Source organism: Rhinolophus ferrumequinum, chromosome 6 (genome assembly GCF_004115265.2).
Source record: "Rhinolophus ferrumequinum isolate MPI-CBG mRhiFer1 chromosome 6, mRhiFer1_v1.p, whole genome shotgun sequence".
Taxonomy (NCBI): Eukaryota; Metazoa; Chordata; class Mammalia; order Chiroptera; family Rhinolophidae; genus Rhinolophus; species Rhinolophus ferrumequinum.
Genome location: NC_046289.1, coordinates 1,939,855 through 1,959,101, shown reverse-complemented (window position 1 = coordinate 1,959,101; position 19,247 = coordinate 1,939,855). Strand labels below are relative to the sequence as shown.

Sequence of the window (19,247 nt, the reverse complement as noted above, 5' to 3'; positions counted from 1 at the left end):
ACTTGGCTGGAATCTGAGGGTCTTAGGGCTGGGTTTCCAAGCCAAGCTGCAGAGGTGGGAAATGTTTAGTCCTAGCGCTGCCACTTTCTAGCTGTGAGTCTGTAGGCAAGTTCCTTTACCTCTCCGTGCCTCAGTCTTTCTAACTGCAAAATGGGAGTACTGACTGACTGCCATCCTGAGGAGGATGAAATAAGTGCCAGCCACAAAGCCAAGCCCCTGTCCCCCGGTGACCCTGTGTTTCCAAGGGCCTGGCCAGGCAGTAGTCTGCAAGAAAAAGCTGAGAAGACCCTGGGTACAGATGTGGGGAAACTGAGTGGCAGCAGAGCCTGAAGTGGGTGGGGTCAGCGTGTGGGGAGGCCCCCAGGAGAAGGCTGAGCAGCCTCCTTCAAGTTGCAGTGGGAAGGATTTAAGCTGAGACCCAGGGATGTCTTCCTGAGCATTTCTAGGCCCGGAGACAGGAAGTCAGGGTTTTCCTGGCAGGACCCTCTGTGCCCAGGCAGGTATGTATGCCCTGGTGTGTGTTCCTGTGAGCCCAACAGTGTCTTGGGGCTGGGGTCAGCTTTTGGGATGAGCAGGAGGCCAGACCACAGCTCCTAACGCAGGTGCAGTCCAGGAGGCTGGGTACCCTAGGGCTGGCTGAGAGGCAGGGGACACCCTGGCATGGTTCAGACCCAGGGCCATTCTGCTCTCAGGGGTGGGGGCTGTTCCCACGACCCTGCCAACCTCCCTGCCTACCAGGTCTTTGGAGGCCTTGCAAAGAGCTCAGAGTATTTGACCATCCTGTTGCCCAGGCCAAGCACGGGGGAGGGGCCTGGCTCTCAGAGCTGCTTCCGGACTTGTTGACCAGGTTGTCTGGCTGATAAGGAAGTGTGTGTGTGTGTGTGTGTGTGTGTGTGTGTGTGTGTGTGTTCCTGGAATGTGCAGCCCCTGTCAGCACCCCAGGGATGGAGGGACCTTGCCCAGTGTCTGTGTTCTCTGGTAGAGCAGGATAGCCTGGGACCATCTTATCTGTCCCCTGAACTCAGGTCCCAGGCCCCACAGCTGGTCCCAGTCCCGCCTCTGCCTGGCCACCCTCTTCCCCTGCATGGCTCCCCTCTTCCCTCTCTGCTCAGGTTGGCTTCTGTCCCAATGCACACATTTCCTGGGCTCCTTCATGGACTGGGGGTTCCCTCTGCTCTCTGGGTCTGAACCTGTGGGTCCTTGAGGGAGGACCTGCTCTGAGAAGTTTCTGGGGCTCCAGCCCAGGCCTGGCCAGAAGGGTCAGCCTGTCCAAGGCCGGTACACAGCTCCAGGCATATAATGATCCACGCATGCCAGCCCAGGACAGGCCCGGGGTGACAAAAGGGGGCTTGAGTGCCCACCCTAGCTCAGCCTGGGGCTTGCGCCCTCTGTGGGCACCTCTCCTAGCTGGTCCTACAAGGGCTGTTGCTCGGGCCCAGCGTGAGTGTGTCGTGCTGGACGATCCCACGGGGCCCTGCCCCATAGGAGCCTGTTCAGATGTCAGCTGGTTGCTCAGGCGCTTTGCTCTCTGAGGCTCGGTGTCCCTGTCTACAGCACAGGGAAGAGCGCCCAGCAGGCAGGGTTCTCAGGGGTAAATAAGAGCCTAGTACCAAGGCCATGCTGTAAGTGGCAGTCAGCATGTCACCTCCGTGCCTGCACAGCCGCTCCCTCTTCCTTCCTTGCCTGGTGACCCAGGCCCTTTCCTTCCTGGCCCTGGTCCCCGTGGGCTCTGTACCCAGGAGCAGCCACTTCAGCAGCTGGGGTTTGGTCTTTGCAGGTCCTCTCAGCACTGCCTGGGAGGGGAGAGGAGGCTGCTGGTTCCCAGGGCCACCTGCCGTCCCCAGTCCCACTTCCTTTTTTTGTACCACAAAGTCCCTTTGGAAACCCCAGCGGATCAGTGGGGGCCTCCTGCCGGGGTCAGTGTCTGTTCATCATTCATGCGCAGGCTCAGGGGCTGAGGGACCGGGCCCAGGCCCCAGCTAGTCTGTGTGGAGTGCTGGGCAGTGAGCCTGAGCTGGGCATTATGGCTAGACCACAGAGCTCCAGGTCGGGGCATCAAGTCCCACTAGGTGGCAGTGCAGGCTCCCCGCCTTGTAAGGGACCTGCTGGTAACCAGAAAACCCCAAGGGTGAGTGCCACCAGGGTCTCAGCCAGGCCTCCCTGAGACCCCTGGTCTAGTTAAGTGCTTGGAGGGGATGGAAACGTGGACAAGTCAGGCCCAATCCTCTCCTGGGACCCTTGGGGACTGGACCAGCCATTGCAAAGATCCTTTCACCTTTCAAGGCCCTGGGTCTGTCTGCACATACATCCACACACCTCTTCGAGGCTTGTAAAATTGGTGAAATGTCTTCATTTTTAACTCCAGTAATGTTTGGGATAGTGATACATTCACACAGTTCAAAATTAAAAAGGTACAGAAAGGATATGAGGTGAAAAGTCTCCTTATTCTCATCTCCTGTGTCCTTCCCCAAAAGCACCCAGGGTTCCTCCCAGAACACCTGAGTCTGTAAGAAGCAGTGCTCGCCCAAGGAAGGTACCCGAAGGGTGAAGTTTCAGGCCTGGGGAGGAGCCTGTTTTTGCTGAGGTGGTTGGGGTGGAGGCGGGGCAGTCCTTTTTGAGCCCTGTAAGAACTAAGGCTCTTAGATTGATAGTTCCCCAAGTCATGGCCTCTAAGGAAAGAGAAATGTCAGGAACAGTCTTGCTGACTCTTGGGTGCCTGCTGTGTGCTGGGCTCTGCTCAGTGGTTTAGGCTTCCCTCCTTCCGTGGACTTGGCGCAGGGGTTAAGACTTAGCTTCTGGTTTCAGACACTCCTGATCTGCGATTCCAGCTCAGGTCCCGAAAGACAGGAGTGACACTGGGCCATCTTGCATCATCACCAAAAGCCACCGTTAAAGGCCGAGCCCTTTTAGGAGAGAAGCAGGCCACCGGCCTGGCATGAGAGTCCCCGATGCCGTGGAAGGACAGTTCCTCCAGGAAGCCCTCCTTGAAAGACCATCAGTAGTGGGATCCTGCTGCCCCATGGGTCCTGCAGAAGCCGTTTCCCCTCAGGCCTCAGTTTCCCCATCTGTCTGACACAGAATGGAGTGTGTGGCCTGGCTTCCTCCTGGGGGGAGGGGAAGGAGCTGATAACAAGTAAACATTGTCATGGGGGGGCCGGTGCCCTCATGGAAGAGCACGCCTTGAGGGCGGTTCCTCATCAGCTGTCCTGGCCATCCCGTGGTCCTTGGGGAGGTCAGCAGACTCTGGCCCAGGTCTGGTGCAGCTGCAAAGGACCCTGAGCAAGTGACTTCTCTTGGGGAAGGCCAGGTGGCAGCAGGGACCCCAGCCTCAAGGCTTCAACCTGTGTGTCGGCTTACCCCTCTGAGACTCAGTTTCCTCATCTGTCAACGGGATACAATGGGTCTGCCCAGGACAGTTAGTGAATGGGGCAACCCCAGGAAAAAGGAGGCCCCAGAAGGGACCCCGGTCAGGTGATGGCCTGAGAAGGACAGGGAGAAACAGGACTGGGGAGCCTGGGTGGGGGCAGTGGGAAGTGCAAGTCATGTCACAGAGGGAAGTGAGCCCCTGGGGGAGGGACTGGGTGGCATCCTGGAGTGTCCTGGTCTCCTAATCCTGGGGACCAAGGCCACTGGCCAACCTTCTGGCCAAGTCTTCCTGGTGTAGCCAGGCCCACTGACCTACAGCCCCTTCTTTCTTGCGAGATTCACCCTCACCCTTTGCATCTGCGGACCCTGTGCCCCCAAATACACCCCCTGCTGCCTTCAACTCCTTTTCCAGAGAGCTTCTCTTAAGAGGCTCTCAGAATGCCCCTCGATGGTATAGATCGAGGACCGTTAATCACACACCACCCCATGTGACTGGGCTCCCCCAGAGGGCAAGGGTGAAGACTCAATTAATGAACAAGGTCATGAAATATTGGAAAATCTTTGTGTTTTTGTTTTTTGTTTGTTTTTTTTCCAAAGATGAAAAGGAGTAGAGGGATAAAAAGGAGTAAAACCTTCCGTTTCTGCATCTAAGTTGTCTGGCCTGGCAGTCCTTCCTTATGTCTGACTTAAATACATCAAGCTTCATTTCAGACTTTGATCAACATTTGGGGGAAGCAAAATAGTACATGCTTAGTGACCAGGCTCTCAGCTCCACCACTGACTGGCACATGACTGGACCTACCTGTGCCTCAGTTTCCTCATCTGTGAAAAGGGGATAATTAAGGAGTACCCGTTTCATAAGATTGCCTAATGAGAACAATTAATGCATGCAAAACATTCAGAACAGAGCCTGGCACCTGTGGAGGTCAACAAGTCAGCTGTCTCCCCAAAAGAACTGAAAGCAGGACTGGAAGGTATCTGTGCTCCTGTATTCTTAGTAGCGTTATTCACAGTTGCAGGTGATAGCAACCCAAGTGTCCATTGACAGATACATGGATAAACAATGGAATATTATTCAGCCTGAAAAAGGAAGGAGGGCCGGCCCAATGGCTCACGCGGTTGGAGCTCCGTGCTCCTAACTCGGAAGGCTGCCGGTATGATTCCCACATGGGCCAGTGGGCTCTCAACCACAAGGTTGCCAGTTTGATTCCTCGAGTCCCGCAAGGGATGGTGGGCTCTGCCCCCTGCAACTAACAACGGCAACTGGACTTGGAGCTGAGCTGCGCCCTCCACAACTAAGACTGAAAGGACAACAATTTGAAGCTGAATGGCACCCTCCACAACTAAGATTGAAAGGACAACAACTTGACTTGGAAAAAAGTCCTGGAAGTACACACTGTTCCCCAATAAAGCCCTGTTCCCCTTCCCCAATAAAATCTTTTAAAAAAAGAAGAAGAAGGAAGGAGATTTTGACAGAGGTTACGACATGGATGAACCGTGGGGACATTCTGCTGAGTGAAATAAGCCAGTCACAAAAGGACAAATCCTGTGTGATTCCACTTCTATGAGGTACTTAGAATGCAAGTAATCAAATGTATAGAGACAGAACATAGATAGAATGGTGGTTGCCAGGGAAAATGGGGAATTAGTGTTGAATGAGTTTCAGTTTTGCAAAGTGAAACAGTTGTGGAAATGGACAGTGGTGATGGTTGCATAACAATATAAATGTAATTAATGCCACTGAACTGTACACTTAAAATGGTCAAAATGATCAATTTTTTTTAACGTTTGTTTTGGCACAATATTTTTAAAAGTCAGCTGTCACTTCTGAGCAGAGGTAAGGGAGGTGGCGTCACATGTGTCCTGGCACCAAGGTCTTGCTTTGCATGTGAGCACATGACCATGGCTCTGGGCTTGCCTCGGGGTCTACTGCTGCCCTCCCAGGGGAGGTGGGAAATGGGACAGCAGCGGACAGGATCCCAACCAGCTTCCAGATCCTTCCCTGCTGAGAGTGGAGTTCTGGGCTGGCCTTTGACTCCCTCTGGAAGTGTCTTGCCTCATCTGTCAAAAGGAGTAAGAATAGCTCCTGCCCTGTCAGCACCTCTGGTTGTCATCCCGCCGCTCGCCATGCAGCCCCATTTTCAGAGGATTTCCCCTGTGATTCAGGCTTTGAATTCATGACCCTTGACTCTAGTGCCTTATCTCAGGGAAAGGGAAAGTGACTGATGCCACCCTGGCCCTGACTACCGCTCAGGTGAAGCCATAGAGAGGGGTGCAGGTGGCACGGGCAGCAGGGGACAAGGTCAGCTGGCACCCAGTACTTGCTCTGCGAATGTCCTTCCTGGATCAGGATCAGGGCTCAGAGCGGAGGGTGGGGTCTGCGGGCCTGACCACCTCCCCTGCCCCTTGTGACCCAGAAAGCTTCAAATTCTCCAGTGTCCCAATGTGTTTGGACTTAGGAGTGGAGGCCTGACAGGAAAGCACCATTTGTACAATGGGCTAGAGCAGGCACTGAGCCAGGACCCCTTTGATTCTCTAATTTTCATCCCTGTGGGCCCCCTCTAGCTGGATGAACTTGGGAGGGGAGCAGGCTGGCCTTCCGTTTCCCCATCTGTGCACTGGGGAGCAGATGTAATGACGCTCCCAGGCCTGGGGCACTCTGGCTTTATTTGCTCATCTAAAAAATGTCATCCCCAGGCCTCAGTGGGAGAAGGGGTGGAGTCCATCTTATTGCCAACCTCCCGAAGCCCCTGTCCCCCTCACCTCCACAAGCTCCCCGGGACAGGACTGATGTCCAAACCCAAACCTGGCACTTAACCACCACTCCTAAAGAGGAAGAGGAAGTCCTCAGTCCCAAGGGGCACCCCCAGCTCTGCTCCCTTCCCTCCCTCCCCACTCTGCCACCTCTCACAGCCTGAGGGGGACTGGGGAACCAACGGGTGAAGGGGATGGAGGGGGGAGAGGGGTGGGGAGCAAACAAAAGGGAGGGAGGAGCAGAGGCTCTAGCAAGAAGCAACAAGGAAGCTGGTGTTCAACGGGGAAATTCCTGAACGACCCGTTCTTTCCAGAGGGCAGGGATTCCTAGGATGTGAAATAGGGAAGGTGGTGAGCTGCCAAAGGGTGCTTTTCGCCAGCACCCTCTCCCTGCCCCACGACAGACCCAGAGAAACAGGGCTTAGATGGGGAAACTGAGGCCCAGAAAGGGGTGTGACCTGCTCAAGGTCACACCAAGTGAGGTTGGAGCTGGGCTGAGTGAAGATCAAGCCTGAGCTGTTCGGGTCTTGATCTTGTGCCTCCAGGAGCCTGTCCTGGCTCAGCCCGGATCCCAGAAAGGGAAGGTGCTGGAGTAGGAGTTCTCCAGGCCTGGGAGTGAATTCTGACTCTGCCATTACTACCGGTGTGAGGTCTGGCAAGTCACTTCACCTTTCTGAGCCATTTTCCCATTTCAAGCAAGGCTTGATAATGAGCGTGAATGACGGCCCCCAGCACAGCGGCTTTGTGGACCCGTGAGCACCGGTGCAGACCCCTTTCCCTAAGGGAACCTCCTCCAGGAAGTTCCCCTCCCCATGCTTTGCGGCCACAGCGATACCCAGAGTAGGAACTCTCCCCCCAGAGGGGGCAATCCTTGCTCCTTGCATGGCCGAGGGAATTAAGGTGAGACCATCCTGACACCCCGCGAGGTGGGGAGAGGGCTCCCGGAGCTGGGGTGGGTGCTGGCTCTGTGACGCGGAAATGGGTCTGAGCCCGGGGCCCCTTCCAGCCAGCCAATCAGAAGACGTCGTCGGACAATGGATCAACACCAGGCCCATCCTGGTCGGTCCTGGGTTCGGGTCCCTGCGCCCTCCATACCCGGGCAACGCTCAGCCAGTCGTACCACCCAGCACCCGCCGCCCCCCCGCCCCCCCCCGCCGGCTGGTGGGAGGTAGTGACCCACCCCCCCCACCTCCACCCCCACACTACCCTGTTGGACAGCGTCAGCATCGCCTCGAGGGGGCGCGCACAACACTCCACACTCGCCTAAGTCTGCAGCGGGTTTTCCAGGGTTGCGCGAGAGGGGTGGGCCGGTGGGGCGGAGTCTGCGACTATTTCAGGCGGCGCCGGGTGCTTTCAGGACATATGCGGCCCGCCGGACACAGTAAGTGACTTCTGCCCATCGGGCGTTCGTCCCCACCGCTCCGCGCGTCTGCCCGTCTGCCCGGTCAGCAGTTTCTGGCCGGATCCACCAAGAAAGCGGCGGGCACTGCGGAGGGGACCAAGGGGGCGGGGCGCTCCAAGGGTTCCAGACCTACTGTAGCCCGACTTCTAGGGTAACTGAGGCTCCTGCCCCAGCGGCGGCGCGTGAGGACGCACAGGGCCCGGGTTTAGCGCTCCCAGCTCTGGGTCCTGGAAAAGGCAGGGAGGGAGGCGCTGTGGGGAAAGGCGCAGGGGTTTCCCTTCCAAGGCTGAGGCCCACGGAGGGGAGAGAAGCTGGCTGTGTGACCGAGGCCGAGTCACTTCACATGCTGTGCCTCGGCGTCCTCATCTGAGGGATGGGTACGCCCTCCCCATCCAGCCCATGGCACAGAGGCCATGGGAGGCTGTGGACCTCAGCCCTGACCAGAGAAGCAGGGTGAGGGTGTGTGTGTGCCTGAGGAGAAGCTGGGGGACCTGGGAAGATGGGAGGGGTGTCACTGTTGGGCCACAGGCAATGGCCACACCATATGACTCTGAGCAGACCACTTACCTCTATGTGCCCAGACAAGAGCCCAGGCTTAATGGAATGCTTCTCCTGCTCTCCTCTGCTGTACTGGGCACCAAGATTGGCCTGACAGACACAGGGACACAGGACATACGCCCTTACAGAGGCCCTGCTAGTGGCAGCGCTTGGCTGTGTGGTTTTGCCTCATCCTCTTAGCAGCACTGTGAGGGCGACGAGGGCTGCAGGACCTTGAAGGGTGAGGAGGATTTTGTGTCCCAGAGGCGAGGAGACAGTGATGCCATGCAGGGACCTGCAAGAGCAAAGTCTGGAGGTCAGATGGAGCCTAGAATGTGTGGAGTTGGGGGCAGCACTGCTGGTCAGGATGGCCCTGTCCCTCACTCCAGCAGGAGGGCAGAAGTGGGGCCTGGGCACACAGGGCAGGGTTTAGCAGCCCCAGCCAGTTTGTCACGCTAGCTCCTATGTGTGCGTGGTATGAAAATGGGGTGGACCGGGAGGGGAAGCTGCGGCACCATGTGGGCAGGGTGGAAGGGCCCAGTGGCCTCACATCTAGGGAACTTGGTTTGGAGGCTCCCTAGAACACCCCGTTTGGTTCTGTAGTGGAACTTCCAGTCCAAATGGCACAAGGGAAGCAACTGTAGGACTCTGCCCAGGGCACCTGGTGAAGCCAGTAGGAATGGGGGGACCCAGGCTCCCTAGCCCCCAAGTGGCCATGGCGAAGCTTGGGTGTTTGGGATGAGCTGCTGGGGATATGGGACAAGGTAGGTGGGCTGATGGAGAGGCAGCAGGGCTCTGGAAAGTCTGCCAGGTCTAATCTGAACCTCCACTCCTGCTGTATGCTCGAGCCAAGCTCCCCACCATTCAATTTGTTCTGGAAGGTCGATCATCCCATCTGCCTGGAACGGCTGTTGCAGGGGTGAATCAAAGTCATCATATTACATGAGTCATGACTCGGTATATTTGCTCTCGGGTGGTAGAGCGGGCACTATGGTCGTGGGTCACCCCGGTTACCAGGGAGGCCCGGCCCCGTCTGCTTCCCTTTCCCAGCCCTGCCTTGGGGTCAGTCATGTTCCCGTCCACTGACCCTGGCCTTGCTCTGACAATGGTCCAGGTGCTGGGAGGGTACTTCTGGGCACAGGGGCGTCCTTGCAGCTTGCAAGGTGGTGGGGGACACGGAAGCAGGGGAACCCAGAGCCAGGTGATGAGTTCCAAGCCCAAGCTGGTGGCCATAGGGGCATTTTAAGCCTCCCTGAGACAGTTTTGTGAGAGAGGAAAATAACATTCCTCTCGGATGGGAGTGAGGAAGCAATGGGGTGGACACCCAGGAAGGGCACAATAAGTGGGAGCTTTTGTGATGATGATGTCACCCCGTCTGGGAGCAGCAGGCGGAGGCTGGAGCCAGGAAGCCTGGGTTCCCGGTCTGAGTTACTGTGTGACCCCAGGCAGCCCAGGGCCTCACGGGTCCCTGTCTCCACCGCATGTGAAGGGCTCCGAAGTCCTTTCCCACCCACTGGAGTTTGAGATAGTTTCTGTAGACAGAGCCCCAAGGCCAGGATAGGGGGTCAGGCTCTGCTGGCCTCGTGGTCCCGGCAGGAGCAACCATGTTTCTGCTCACAGCATCCCTTTGGGACCCCACAGCCAGGCAAGACCGGAGAAGAACCAGGCAAGAGGGAGGGTGGGGCCGGGGCTGGATCTGTGCCTCAGCCCAGCTTCTGTTGCTGTGTGACCTTTCTGGGCCTGTGTTCTTGCTCTGTGCATGAAACAGCATCAGCCCATGCTCTGACTGCTCCACCTCCCCCGGGTTTTCCTGGGATCCAGGGTGTACTCATGCCCTGCAGTGCCCCTGCCCAAAGGGTGGGCTGTCAAGGGAGGATTTGCCAAAATGAAGTGAAGACCCCCCCATCTGGGAGGCTGGGCATCCTGTTTCTTCTGTACTCAGGCAGTTCTGGGAGGTCCTGAGGGGGATTGGAAGAGGAGCTGTGGGTGCTGACAAACATGGCCAGAGAGGGAGCTGAGTTGGTGCTCATGTGGGCCAGGAGAAGGCCAGAGCCCTGGCAGTCATACGGGTGACAGCAGAGCAAACCAGCTGAGTGCTGCCACCGTGACTGTGTGTTCAGGCCTGGGAGCCAGGAGCCAGGCCTTGCGCTGTGACTGCTGACCCTTGCGTTGCCTTGTCTTTGCCAACCTGCAGGCCTGAGCCAGAGGAATGCTGAAGATGATGACCTTCTTCCAAGGCCTTCCAGGCCAGCAGCCTGTGCCAGGGACCCTTGACTTCCCCGGAAGCCCCCAGAAGTTGCCCTCCACGTCAGAGGTGGACTCAGAGGCCTCCATGTCAGAAGCCTCCTCTGAGGACCTGGTGCCACCACTGGGGAGGGATGAAGAAGAGACCACGAAGAAGAAGAAGCCAAAAGTCCTGGCCAACATGTTCAGCGTCTTCACCAAAGGGAGGAAGAAGAAGGGCCAGCCCAGCTCCTCAGAGCCAGAGAGCAAGACTGAGTCCCAGCCCGTGCTGGAGGACCGGTTGCCCACAGGTAGGATGGTGCCCCACGTAGGGAGGGGTCCTCTGTCAGAGCCGGCCAAGGCGCTGGGTAGGGCTGGGGCTCACCGAGTGGATGGCTTGCACACCCGGGACACAGAGGGCGGGAGCAATGGCTTTGGAGGTGTCTCCCCTCATGGTTTCCACATGCACCTCCTACCTCATCTTGGAGGCAGGAGTAAGCAGACTGGGCTTCCATCCCCTCTGGGACACGACTGGCCTCTTTGGGCTCATCACTTAGCCTTTTGGGCTCTCAGCCTCCTGTCCTGTGGGCGCCATGGGAGATGAGCTGTCCCCACCGCCCCCCTTGTCCGTGGCCTGGCCATGCTGACACGATATCCCATTCTTGCAGTGGAGGAGCTCAAGGCCGACCTGGAACGTGGGCAGCTGGAGGCGGCGCAGCCGCTGCTGGCGCTGGAGCGGGAGCTGCAGGCGGTGGCGGCTGCGGGCAGCGCAGCCGAGGAGGAGCTGGTGTGGCGCCAGAGCAAGGTGGAGGCGCTGTACGTGCTGCTGCGCGACCAGGTGCTCGGCCTGCTGCGCCGGCCGCTGGAGGCGCCGCCTGAGCGGCTGCGCCAGGCGCTGGCAGTGCTGGCCGAGCAGGAGCGCGAGGACCAGTGCGCAGTGACCGCGGCGCCCAGGCCCTCGGCGCTGGTGGCCACGCGCCCACGGCACTGGCTGCAGCTCTGGCGGCGCAACGTGGCGCAGGTGGCCGAGGAGCGCCTGGGCCAGCCTCCGGCCGCACATGCCAGCGGCCACTCGGAGGCCGAGCGCATCTTCCTGCACATGGGCCGCACCATGAAGGAGGACCTGGAGGCCGTGGTGGAACGGCTGAAGCCGCTGTTCCCCGCCGAGTTCGGTGTCGTGGCCGCCTACGCCCAGAGCTACCACGAACACTTCGCGGCCCAGCTGATGGCCATGGCGCAGTTCCAGCTGTGCGAGCGCGACAACTACATGCTGCTGGTCTGGGTGCAGAATCTCTACCCCAAGTGAGCAGGCAGCAGGGGGCAGGGAGAGGCCGGGGCTGAGTGGGGGGTGTCATTCTGCACATGCAGCCCGGTCAGCCAGCTCAGTGCAGGCAGAGTCCTGCGCTGGGTCTGCTTTGCACTTGGTATCCTTCATTTCCTGGGCCTCAGCCACAGTCAGCGGTTGGGGAAACTGAGGTGTGCAGAATGGCAGGCACTTGGTTAATAATGAACTGGGCAGGGGATGCAGCAGACAATGACAATCCAGAGCAGGAAGGGGTGGAGGAGCCCAGAGCAGGGGGCCTCACCTGGCCTGAGTCAGTGGAGGAAGCCAGCCTGGAGGAGGAGGTGCCAGGCAGGTTGGGATTCCCTCTGGTGTAGGAGCCAACGCTCCAGCTCAGGGCAACTCCCAGTCTAATAGCAGTAAGGGAGTCAAGCAGGGTGGGGAGAGGGCAGGACAGGAAGAAGGCAGTGGGAGGATGGTGTTCCCGCAAAGGGAGTCAGTCCAGGGCCTGAGGCTGAGCCATGAGGCATTCTGGGAGCTGTGCAGAGCTTGTCAATGTTTGGATTTATGGGTAGGCTGTGCGGGCCCTCCCAGGCAGCACAGGCAGCGGGGGTGGGGTAGGGCCACATATCCCCTTGGAAAGATCCCTGTTGTACAGGGTCACCCAGTGAAACCGCGGCTGAGCTGGGTTCTGGCCACCGAGGCCTGGAGCTCCTCAGGTGGGGGCTGGCTGTGCCAGCAGAGGGTACCTGGTACTGGTGGGTACAGCCTCAGGTGTCCCCTGATTTACCCATACTCTGTGGGTCGCTGAGCATGCCGGTCATTTGCACAAGCTGGGTGGGCAGAGGCTGCAGTGTAGAAATGCTTTCAGTACAGAAGGCCAGGGGTTCCTTCCTATAAGAGCTGACTCCAGCCCCAAGTATAAAGCCTGCAGGAAGCCTGAGGCTGTAAACAGTGTGAGCAGTGTCTGAAGGTCTCAGGGATACATCTGGGGAGCCAGGGGGCTCAGTGGTGCTGGTGGGTCAGCCTCCAGCAGAGGACCGGAGGAGGGCTCTGGGGGGTAGTGGGTGAGGAGTCAGCGGGGCATCGGGAAATTGGCACAGGGCAGGGGCCTCGGGAGAGACAGGCCAACGCTGAGCCAGTTCCTTCTTGCTTGTCCTGACTCACCAGGAAATGCTGGGCACTCACACCTCTGCCACTCAGCCTTCCTGCCCCAGAGAGGTGGGGGCTTTTAGCCTGTCGCCCACTGCGGGCAGCACAGCAAGAAAGTGGGGACAGCTGGGTATGGAGCCTTGGAGAAGGGGGGGTCCAAGTTCAGGGAACAAAGGGACACTGAGCTCAGGCTGGGAAAGGTGCAGAGAGGGACACTCTTGAGCCTCCAGGCAGACAAAGGCCCCTGAGGAAGTGTCAGGGCTGGGCCATCCCTGGGAGCTCCAGGACCCTGCAGAGGCCTCAAAAGAGTGGATGGAGATGCCTCTAGAGAGCAGTTAGGGAGGCAGCCTTTCCTGCTTGGACTGGCCCACCTTCTGTGGCCTGCAGGGCTGCCGGGCAGGGCTGGAATTGCAGTGGGAGGGGAGGGTGGGAAGGAGGCGGACAGCGGGCTGGCTGGTCTCAGGCTGCTGCCATAGGGAGGGAGGGGGAGTTCGTGTGCATGACAGGGGAGAGGTTAGAGCTGGGAGATCAGATTTGAAGATGAACAGGTTCTGCCTGCTGGGTGGAAGGACTGTTGGGGGCAAGGGCAGAAGCAGGGAGGCCTGGGAGGAGACTCCTGCAATGAGCCAGGCCAGAGACGGGTGGCTGGGCCTCAGGCCTGGGTGTCTGGAGGCTGTCTGGGGTGGGGGGGGGAGAGGATATTTTGGAGCTGCTATGGATGGAGGAATAAATATAAGAGGAAACAGGATGGTTCCAAGGCTTTTGAACTGAACCAAACTGAGCAGATGGAGGACACGTCATCTGAGATAAAGAAATGGATAGGGGAAGATGGGAGGAGACAAGTGAGTGCAGAGCTCACGGAGACCCTGAGGAGATGTGCTCTCGCTTATGGGATGGCGTTGGGTGGCGCCCTTTTCCTCATGCCCGCCCCCTCTGCCCACAGTGACATCATCAACAGTCCCAAGCTGGCGGATGAGCTGAAGGAGGTCAGCCTGGGGAGCCTCCTGCCCCCCAACCAGATCCGGCTGCTGGAGGCCACGTTCCTGTCCAACGAGGTGGTGAGTCCAGCGCCAGAGCCGGGGCAAGGGAGGGGCAGGAAGGCAGCGGAGGGGAGGCTCGGGGACAGACTGACTGGACGTGGGCAAGGAGCTTAACAGGGCAGGGCAATGGGCTCCGGGCTGCCCTGACTTGCCCGTCCTCCCCGCCCAGAACAGTGTGCAGGAGCTGATGGCCCGCGCCCTGGAGCTGGAGTCACAGCGCTGGGCCCAGGATGTGGCCCCCCAGAGGCTGGATGGCCACTGTCACAGCGAGCTGGCTATTGACATCATCCAGGTAGCGTAACCCCCCCTTGTGCACATGGACAGCTGGACACGAGGCAGGCATGCTTGCTGCCCGTCCCTGGGTATGCACGCATGCCCAGCCTGAGCCCCCGGCCCTGAGCCCCCAGCCCTGCCTCCGCCCCAGTCCTGGTGGGCCCCTGCTCAGCACACCCTCCACCTCTGCAGATCATCTCCCAGAGCCAGGCCAAGGCCGAGAGCATCACCCTGGACCTGGGCGTGCACATAAAGCACATGCTGCTGACGGAGCTGGCTGCATTCCTCAGGAGGTGGGTGTGCGTGCTTGCATGCACTGAGGGGGCCCTGCAGCCACCTTCCTTGTGCCCCAGGTGGGGATCCAAGGCAGATCAGCGCCCCCTCCCGGCCCCGAGGGTGTCTGTCCCAACTGGGCACTGAGAGCCTCCACCCTACTCAGCAAAGCTCACAGCAGAGCACCCCCCGCTGTGCTAAGAGGATGTCCCACGAGGGATGGAGACCACGGCTTCCCCTTCAGGCGATGCCCCCAGTTCCCACCACCATAATTCTCGTGGCTGCCTCCCTCCCCAGCTCTGAGAACCCCTCCATCCTCCCACAGCCCTCTGCAGTCTTCCAGCTATGAAGGAAGTCTGGGGGAAGGAGGGGCCAGCAGAGCCAGGCTGGCAGCCCTTTCAGGAGCTCTGCAGGGCCCTGCCCCCCTAGCCTCAACATGCTTAGGGGCTAGCGGCCCACCCTGGGCTGTGTGGGACCATCAGTCGGAAAAGCTCTGTAAACCCCAATGTTTGCGCTGGTCCTTCAAGTGCCCCTTCCGGTTTCCCCAGCTACCATCGCGCATTTGATGAATTTCTGGAGCGGTGCAGACAGCTGAGAAATTACAGGGCCAATGTCATCGCCAATATCAACAACTGCCTGTCCTTCCGGTGAGGGTGCTGGAAGGGGCTTGTGGGAGCAGGAAGCACTGGGCCTGCCTGCCTGTTGGAGGGAAAGGGTGGCTGGGAGGGGAGGGAGTCGAGGCGCTGCTCAAGCTCAGATGTGGGATCAAAATGAGCAGGCACTTGGGGAAATGAGCAGGGCCTGTGGCACCAGGAAACGTTTGTGAAGTGCTGGTGGGTCAGGCACTCATGCAGATAATTGCCTCGCTACGTTATCCTTTGAATGGCCCTCTGAAGGAGGCGCAGTGATTACGTATTAAGCAGACGAGCGCACTGAGTGGAGAGGCTGTGCCGTTAGAGGGAGATGGGGTGTAGGGGTGTGCTAGGAGTGAGGAGCCCCTGAGTTCTAGAGTGAAGAGGTGGTTTTGGAAGATTCACCTCGGGCTCACTGGCTCCTTGGGTATGGCTGTGGGCTGGGCAGGGCTGGAGTGACCTCCCTGCCTCCATGTCCTTCCAGGATATCCATGGAGCAGAGGTGGCAGGCCCCACAGGACCTCCTGGGCCCCCTGAGTGAGCTCAAAAGTCATGGCTTTGACAACCTGCTCCAGAACCTGTTCAGGGACCTGAAGGTAGCTGGAGCTCCTTCCCAGGGGACCGTGCTAAGCCTAGTGCTGGGTGGGGGGAGACCTGAGGGGAGGCTGGGAGGGGCTGGAGGTAGGGAGCAATGGCAGAGCAGACTGGCATGTCAGCGGCAGGCTGTGGGCTGGCTATAGAGAGGCTGGTGCTGCCCAGGTCAGGGGGCCATGGAGGCCTCTTGACCTTGATCCCACCACTTGAGCCTGGGGTGTGCCTTCAGAGAGGCCGCCCAGGGCCAGAGGGTGCAGAAGAGCTTCATTGTCCTTTGGGCATTTAGACTCAGCACAGTCCCCAAGCTTGCACACACTTTGCCTCCCCCACTCTGCCTGTCCGCTTGCCCACCTCCCAGCTGTGATGCTCAGAGCCCTTGGCAGCCCCCACCACGTCTGCTGTGGGCCAAGAAACCCCTTAGTTACGTGAGGCAGGGGGCCCTGGAAAGACACAGGAGGGGTTTCCTGCGTGCCCTCCATGGGGGCCCGCCTTGTACCCAGGGCCCAGGGTGGGAGGCTATGGGTGTCCTGCTGTAATGCAGGCCAGGGCAGTGACCCTGGATGACTTGGCAGCAGTCAAGCACAAGGTCTTGTTTATGCAGGAATTTATTTATTTATGAGAGGGCAGTGGAAAAGGCCTCAGGGCAGGCATGCTGCTGGCTGTCTGGGCTCTGGAGGAGCCACAGCTGGCCGACCTTGGAGACGGGTACACAGACCCCACTTCCACTTCCTGTCTGTGAACAGCCACTTGAGTTCTACCCAGGTCCCCTGGGAGTCCTTGAGTTCCCCTCGCCCCTGGGCTGCACCATATGTGTCAGTGTGCGTGTCCACATGTGCGTGTCTGCGGCTGGCGGTCATTCCCCTGCAGGACGTGATCAGACATCCTGCCTCTCTCCTGTCACAGCCGCTGTTCAAGAAGTTCACACAGACCCGCTGGGCGGCCCCTGAGCAGACCCTGGAGGAAATCATCACCACCGTGGGCGTAAGGCTGCCTGAGTTCTCGGAACTGTACGACTGTTTCCGAGAGGTGAGCAGGTGCTGGGCTGGTGGTGGGCCTGACATGCACGCGAACCCAGGTGTGTGCACACCCCACCCCCACCCCACAACGAACACATGCATGCGTGTGCGTGGATGTCTGCACGCCTTTGCTCTGGCATCTGCCCCTCCCTGGACCCTTGGCTTCGAGGCTCTGAGGGAGGTAGTGAGCTCACACAACCCTGCCCGCTGGTCCTTGCAGGAGCTCATGGAGCTTGTACACCTGCACCTGGTGAAGGAATACATTGTCCGGCTCAGCAAGCGGCGCCTGGTCCTCAAGTCGGCCGAGCAGCAGCAGCAACTGGCGGGGCACATCCTGGCCAATGCCAACCTCATCCAGCGCTTCTGCACTCAGAACGTGAGCCCCGGCCAGGCCTGCCCCTCTGCGCCCCTCCAAACCCCATCAGTTCTGACCTGCACCTCTCTGGCCCCCGGTGCCTTTCTGGAGAAGGGGCATCCTCCCTCTAATCAGGCCTGTCTTGCAGGGCTCCCCAGGGACCTGGCTGCATCAAGCCCTCCCCACACTCGCTGAGATCATTCGCCTGCAAGACCCCAGTGCCATCAAGATCGAGGTGGCCACTTATGCCACCTGCTACCCTGACTTCAGGTGAGAACAGGGCACCACAGGACCTGGGAAGTCAGCAGGCCCTGCCAGCCCCCACGGTGGTCGGAGCCTTGAGGGGCTGCAGTCAGCCCCTTCGGGGTGAGAGAAGCTGGGTTCCTGGCCACGGTGATGCAGTCCTGGCAGCTAACCTCTGCTGAGTGCTGACTTGTGCCCACCCCCATGCGAGGGTCTCACATAGCTCATTCATTTGATCCTCGCTACGACTCGGCGAGGCTGACACTTTTCATCCCCGTTTTATAGATGAGGCCTGGAGAGCTTAAGGAAAGTGTCCAAGGTGACACAGCTAGTTAGTGGTAGAGCTAAGATGACAGAGGTCTGGCTCCATAGCCCACACTCTTAGCTGTTAGGAGACTGCCCCTCGGAGGGGAAACAGACCAGAGAGACCAGGTTGTTGCTAGAGGTCGTGGCGAGTCAGTAGTACAGCTGGGGTCTTTCACTCAACCCCAGGCCCCTCTGGGGCTTGCAGCACTATGCCCTGGGGGCCTGTTCTGGAGTGGAGGCTTAGCCCCGAGCTGCCTGAGGATTGGTGAGGCAGGGCAATGGTTTCTCTGGCCTGAGTCCTTGGACAGGGCAGGGAAAGTTTGAATGGAACTTGAGTTGGATTGACAGCTTGGTCTAGCCCCTCGCTGATCCACTGCTCCCATCACCTACCCACCCACTTACCTACACACTCACCCAATCATCCACCCACCCATACAAGCCACCATCTCCCCACCTACTCATCTAACCATAACTATCCAGCTAACTACTCACTCACCCATCCACCCGTCTACCCACCTACCCACTCATTCATCTACCCATCTGTCCATCCACCCACTTATCCATCTATCCGTCATGCATCCATCGTCATCTACCCCCACCCACCCACCTATCCATCTCTCTGCCCACTTATCCACCCACGCATCCCACCAGCAATTACTGAGTGGTCTGCGAGGTGCCAGGCTCTGTTCTAGGCACCAGGATGCAATGAAGTACAAGAGAGACCAGATCTCAGTTCTACCTAATGGAACTTATAGTCTATTGAGAGTTAACAACAATGAGGTAATCAGGCAAAGAACACAATTCCAAGTTGTAAAGATTATTTAACCAACAGGAGGTGCTGACTTTAAAGATGGGAAAGCTTCCTGGGGAAGGTGACATTTTAGCTGAGACCTAAAGGGTGAGAGGAGCTGGCTATCTCGAGAGAGTGGGGAAGAGCGTTCCAGGAGGAACAGCCAGTGCAAAGGCCTGAAGTGGTCTGGAGCTTGGTGCGCTCTAGGGACGGACAGACAGGTGGCCAGTGCTGCTGGAGCACCGTGCGAGAAGGAGAGCGAGGTCCCGTGGGCTGTGGCTCAGGCCATGCATCTGGGATCTGGGAGTGGTGTGAGCAGGGGTGTTGGTGACGGAGCTGCACTGACGGGATGCTTTCCTTGCCAGCAAAGGCCACCTGAGCGCCATCTTGGCCATCAAGGGGAACCTGTCAAACAGTGAGGTCAAGAGCATCCGGAACATCCTGGACATTAACACCGGGGTGCACACGCCTGTCAAGTCCCTATTTTCACTTATAAAGGTCGGTTAGCTTCTCCTGCAGCCTGACCTGCTTGTGAATACCCAGCAAGCATTGGACACACCCCGCTTGGGGGCAATTCAGACCAGCGCCGGCTTCATGGCCCCTCACAGGCTTCCTGCCTGCTCCTGCCTCTGCCCAGCCCTGGCCAAAGTGCAGGCCCCTGGGCAGGTGGAATTGGGCAGGCCCCAGTTTGTTACCCAGTTTGCTGCTGGGGAGGGAGCACCCATAGTGAGGAGCCAGGGACTACACCTGAGAAATGACAGTTGACCATGCGTGCACTAAAGGAGGCGAGTGGCTAGGGGTCAGAGATCCCGGGTCCCGTCCTGTCTGTGGGGCCCTTCCCAGTCTGCCTCCTCATGGCCAGGTCTGAGTGGCTTCCCAGCTGCCTAGGGACACGGGCTGAGCCTCACCTACCCTGCATCCTTTGGCCCAGGACAGCAATGAGCGGGGCTCAGCAAATCTGGAATTGAAGGCAATACTAAAGGAGAAAGAAGGGAAAGATGAGCTTTTA

The 19,247-nt window shown here is 58.8% G+C and overlaps 1 protein-coding gene across 2 annotated transcripts; it reads left to right on the top strand.

The window, feature by feature from the left end:
* Positions 1 to 6,470: 6,470 nt before the first annotated feature.
* TNFAIP2 (TNF alpha induced protein 2) lies at positions 6,471 to 18,891 on the top strand. 2 transcript variants are annotated; one of them, XM_033109434.1, is made up of 12 exons: positions 6,471 to 7,020; positions 10,254 to 10,593; positions 10,951 to 11,584; positions 13,660 to 13,774; positions 13,926 to 14,048; positions 14,222 to 14,322; positions 14,851 to 14,949; positions 15,419 to 15,530; positions 16,432 to 16,554; positions 16,765 to 16,920; positions 17,048 to 17,169; positions 18,604 to 18,891. In XM_033109434.1, the coding sequence occupies exons 2-12, from the start codon at positions 10,269 to 10,271 to the stop codon at positions 18,743 to 18,745; spliced, it is 2,052 nt and encodes a 683-aa protein (XP_032965325.1). In that variant the 5' UTR covers positions 6,471 to 7,020; positions 10,254 to 10,268; the 3' UTR covers positions 18,746 to 18,891. The 2 variants fall into 2 exon arrangements, with proteins under 2 accessions (XP_032965325.1, XP_032965324.1); XM_033109433.1 differs by lacking the exon at positions 6,471 to 7,020 and adding an exon at positions 7,388 to 7,501.
* Positions 18,892 to 19,247: the final 356 nt, after the last annotated feature.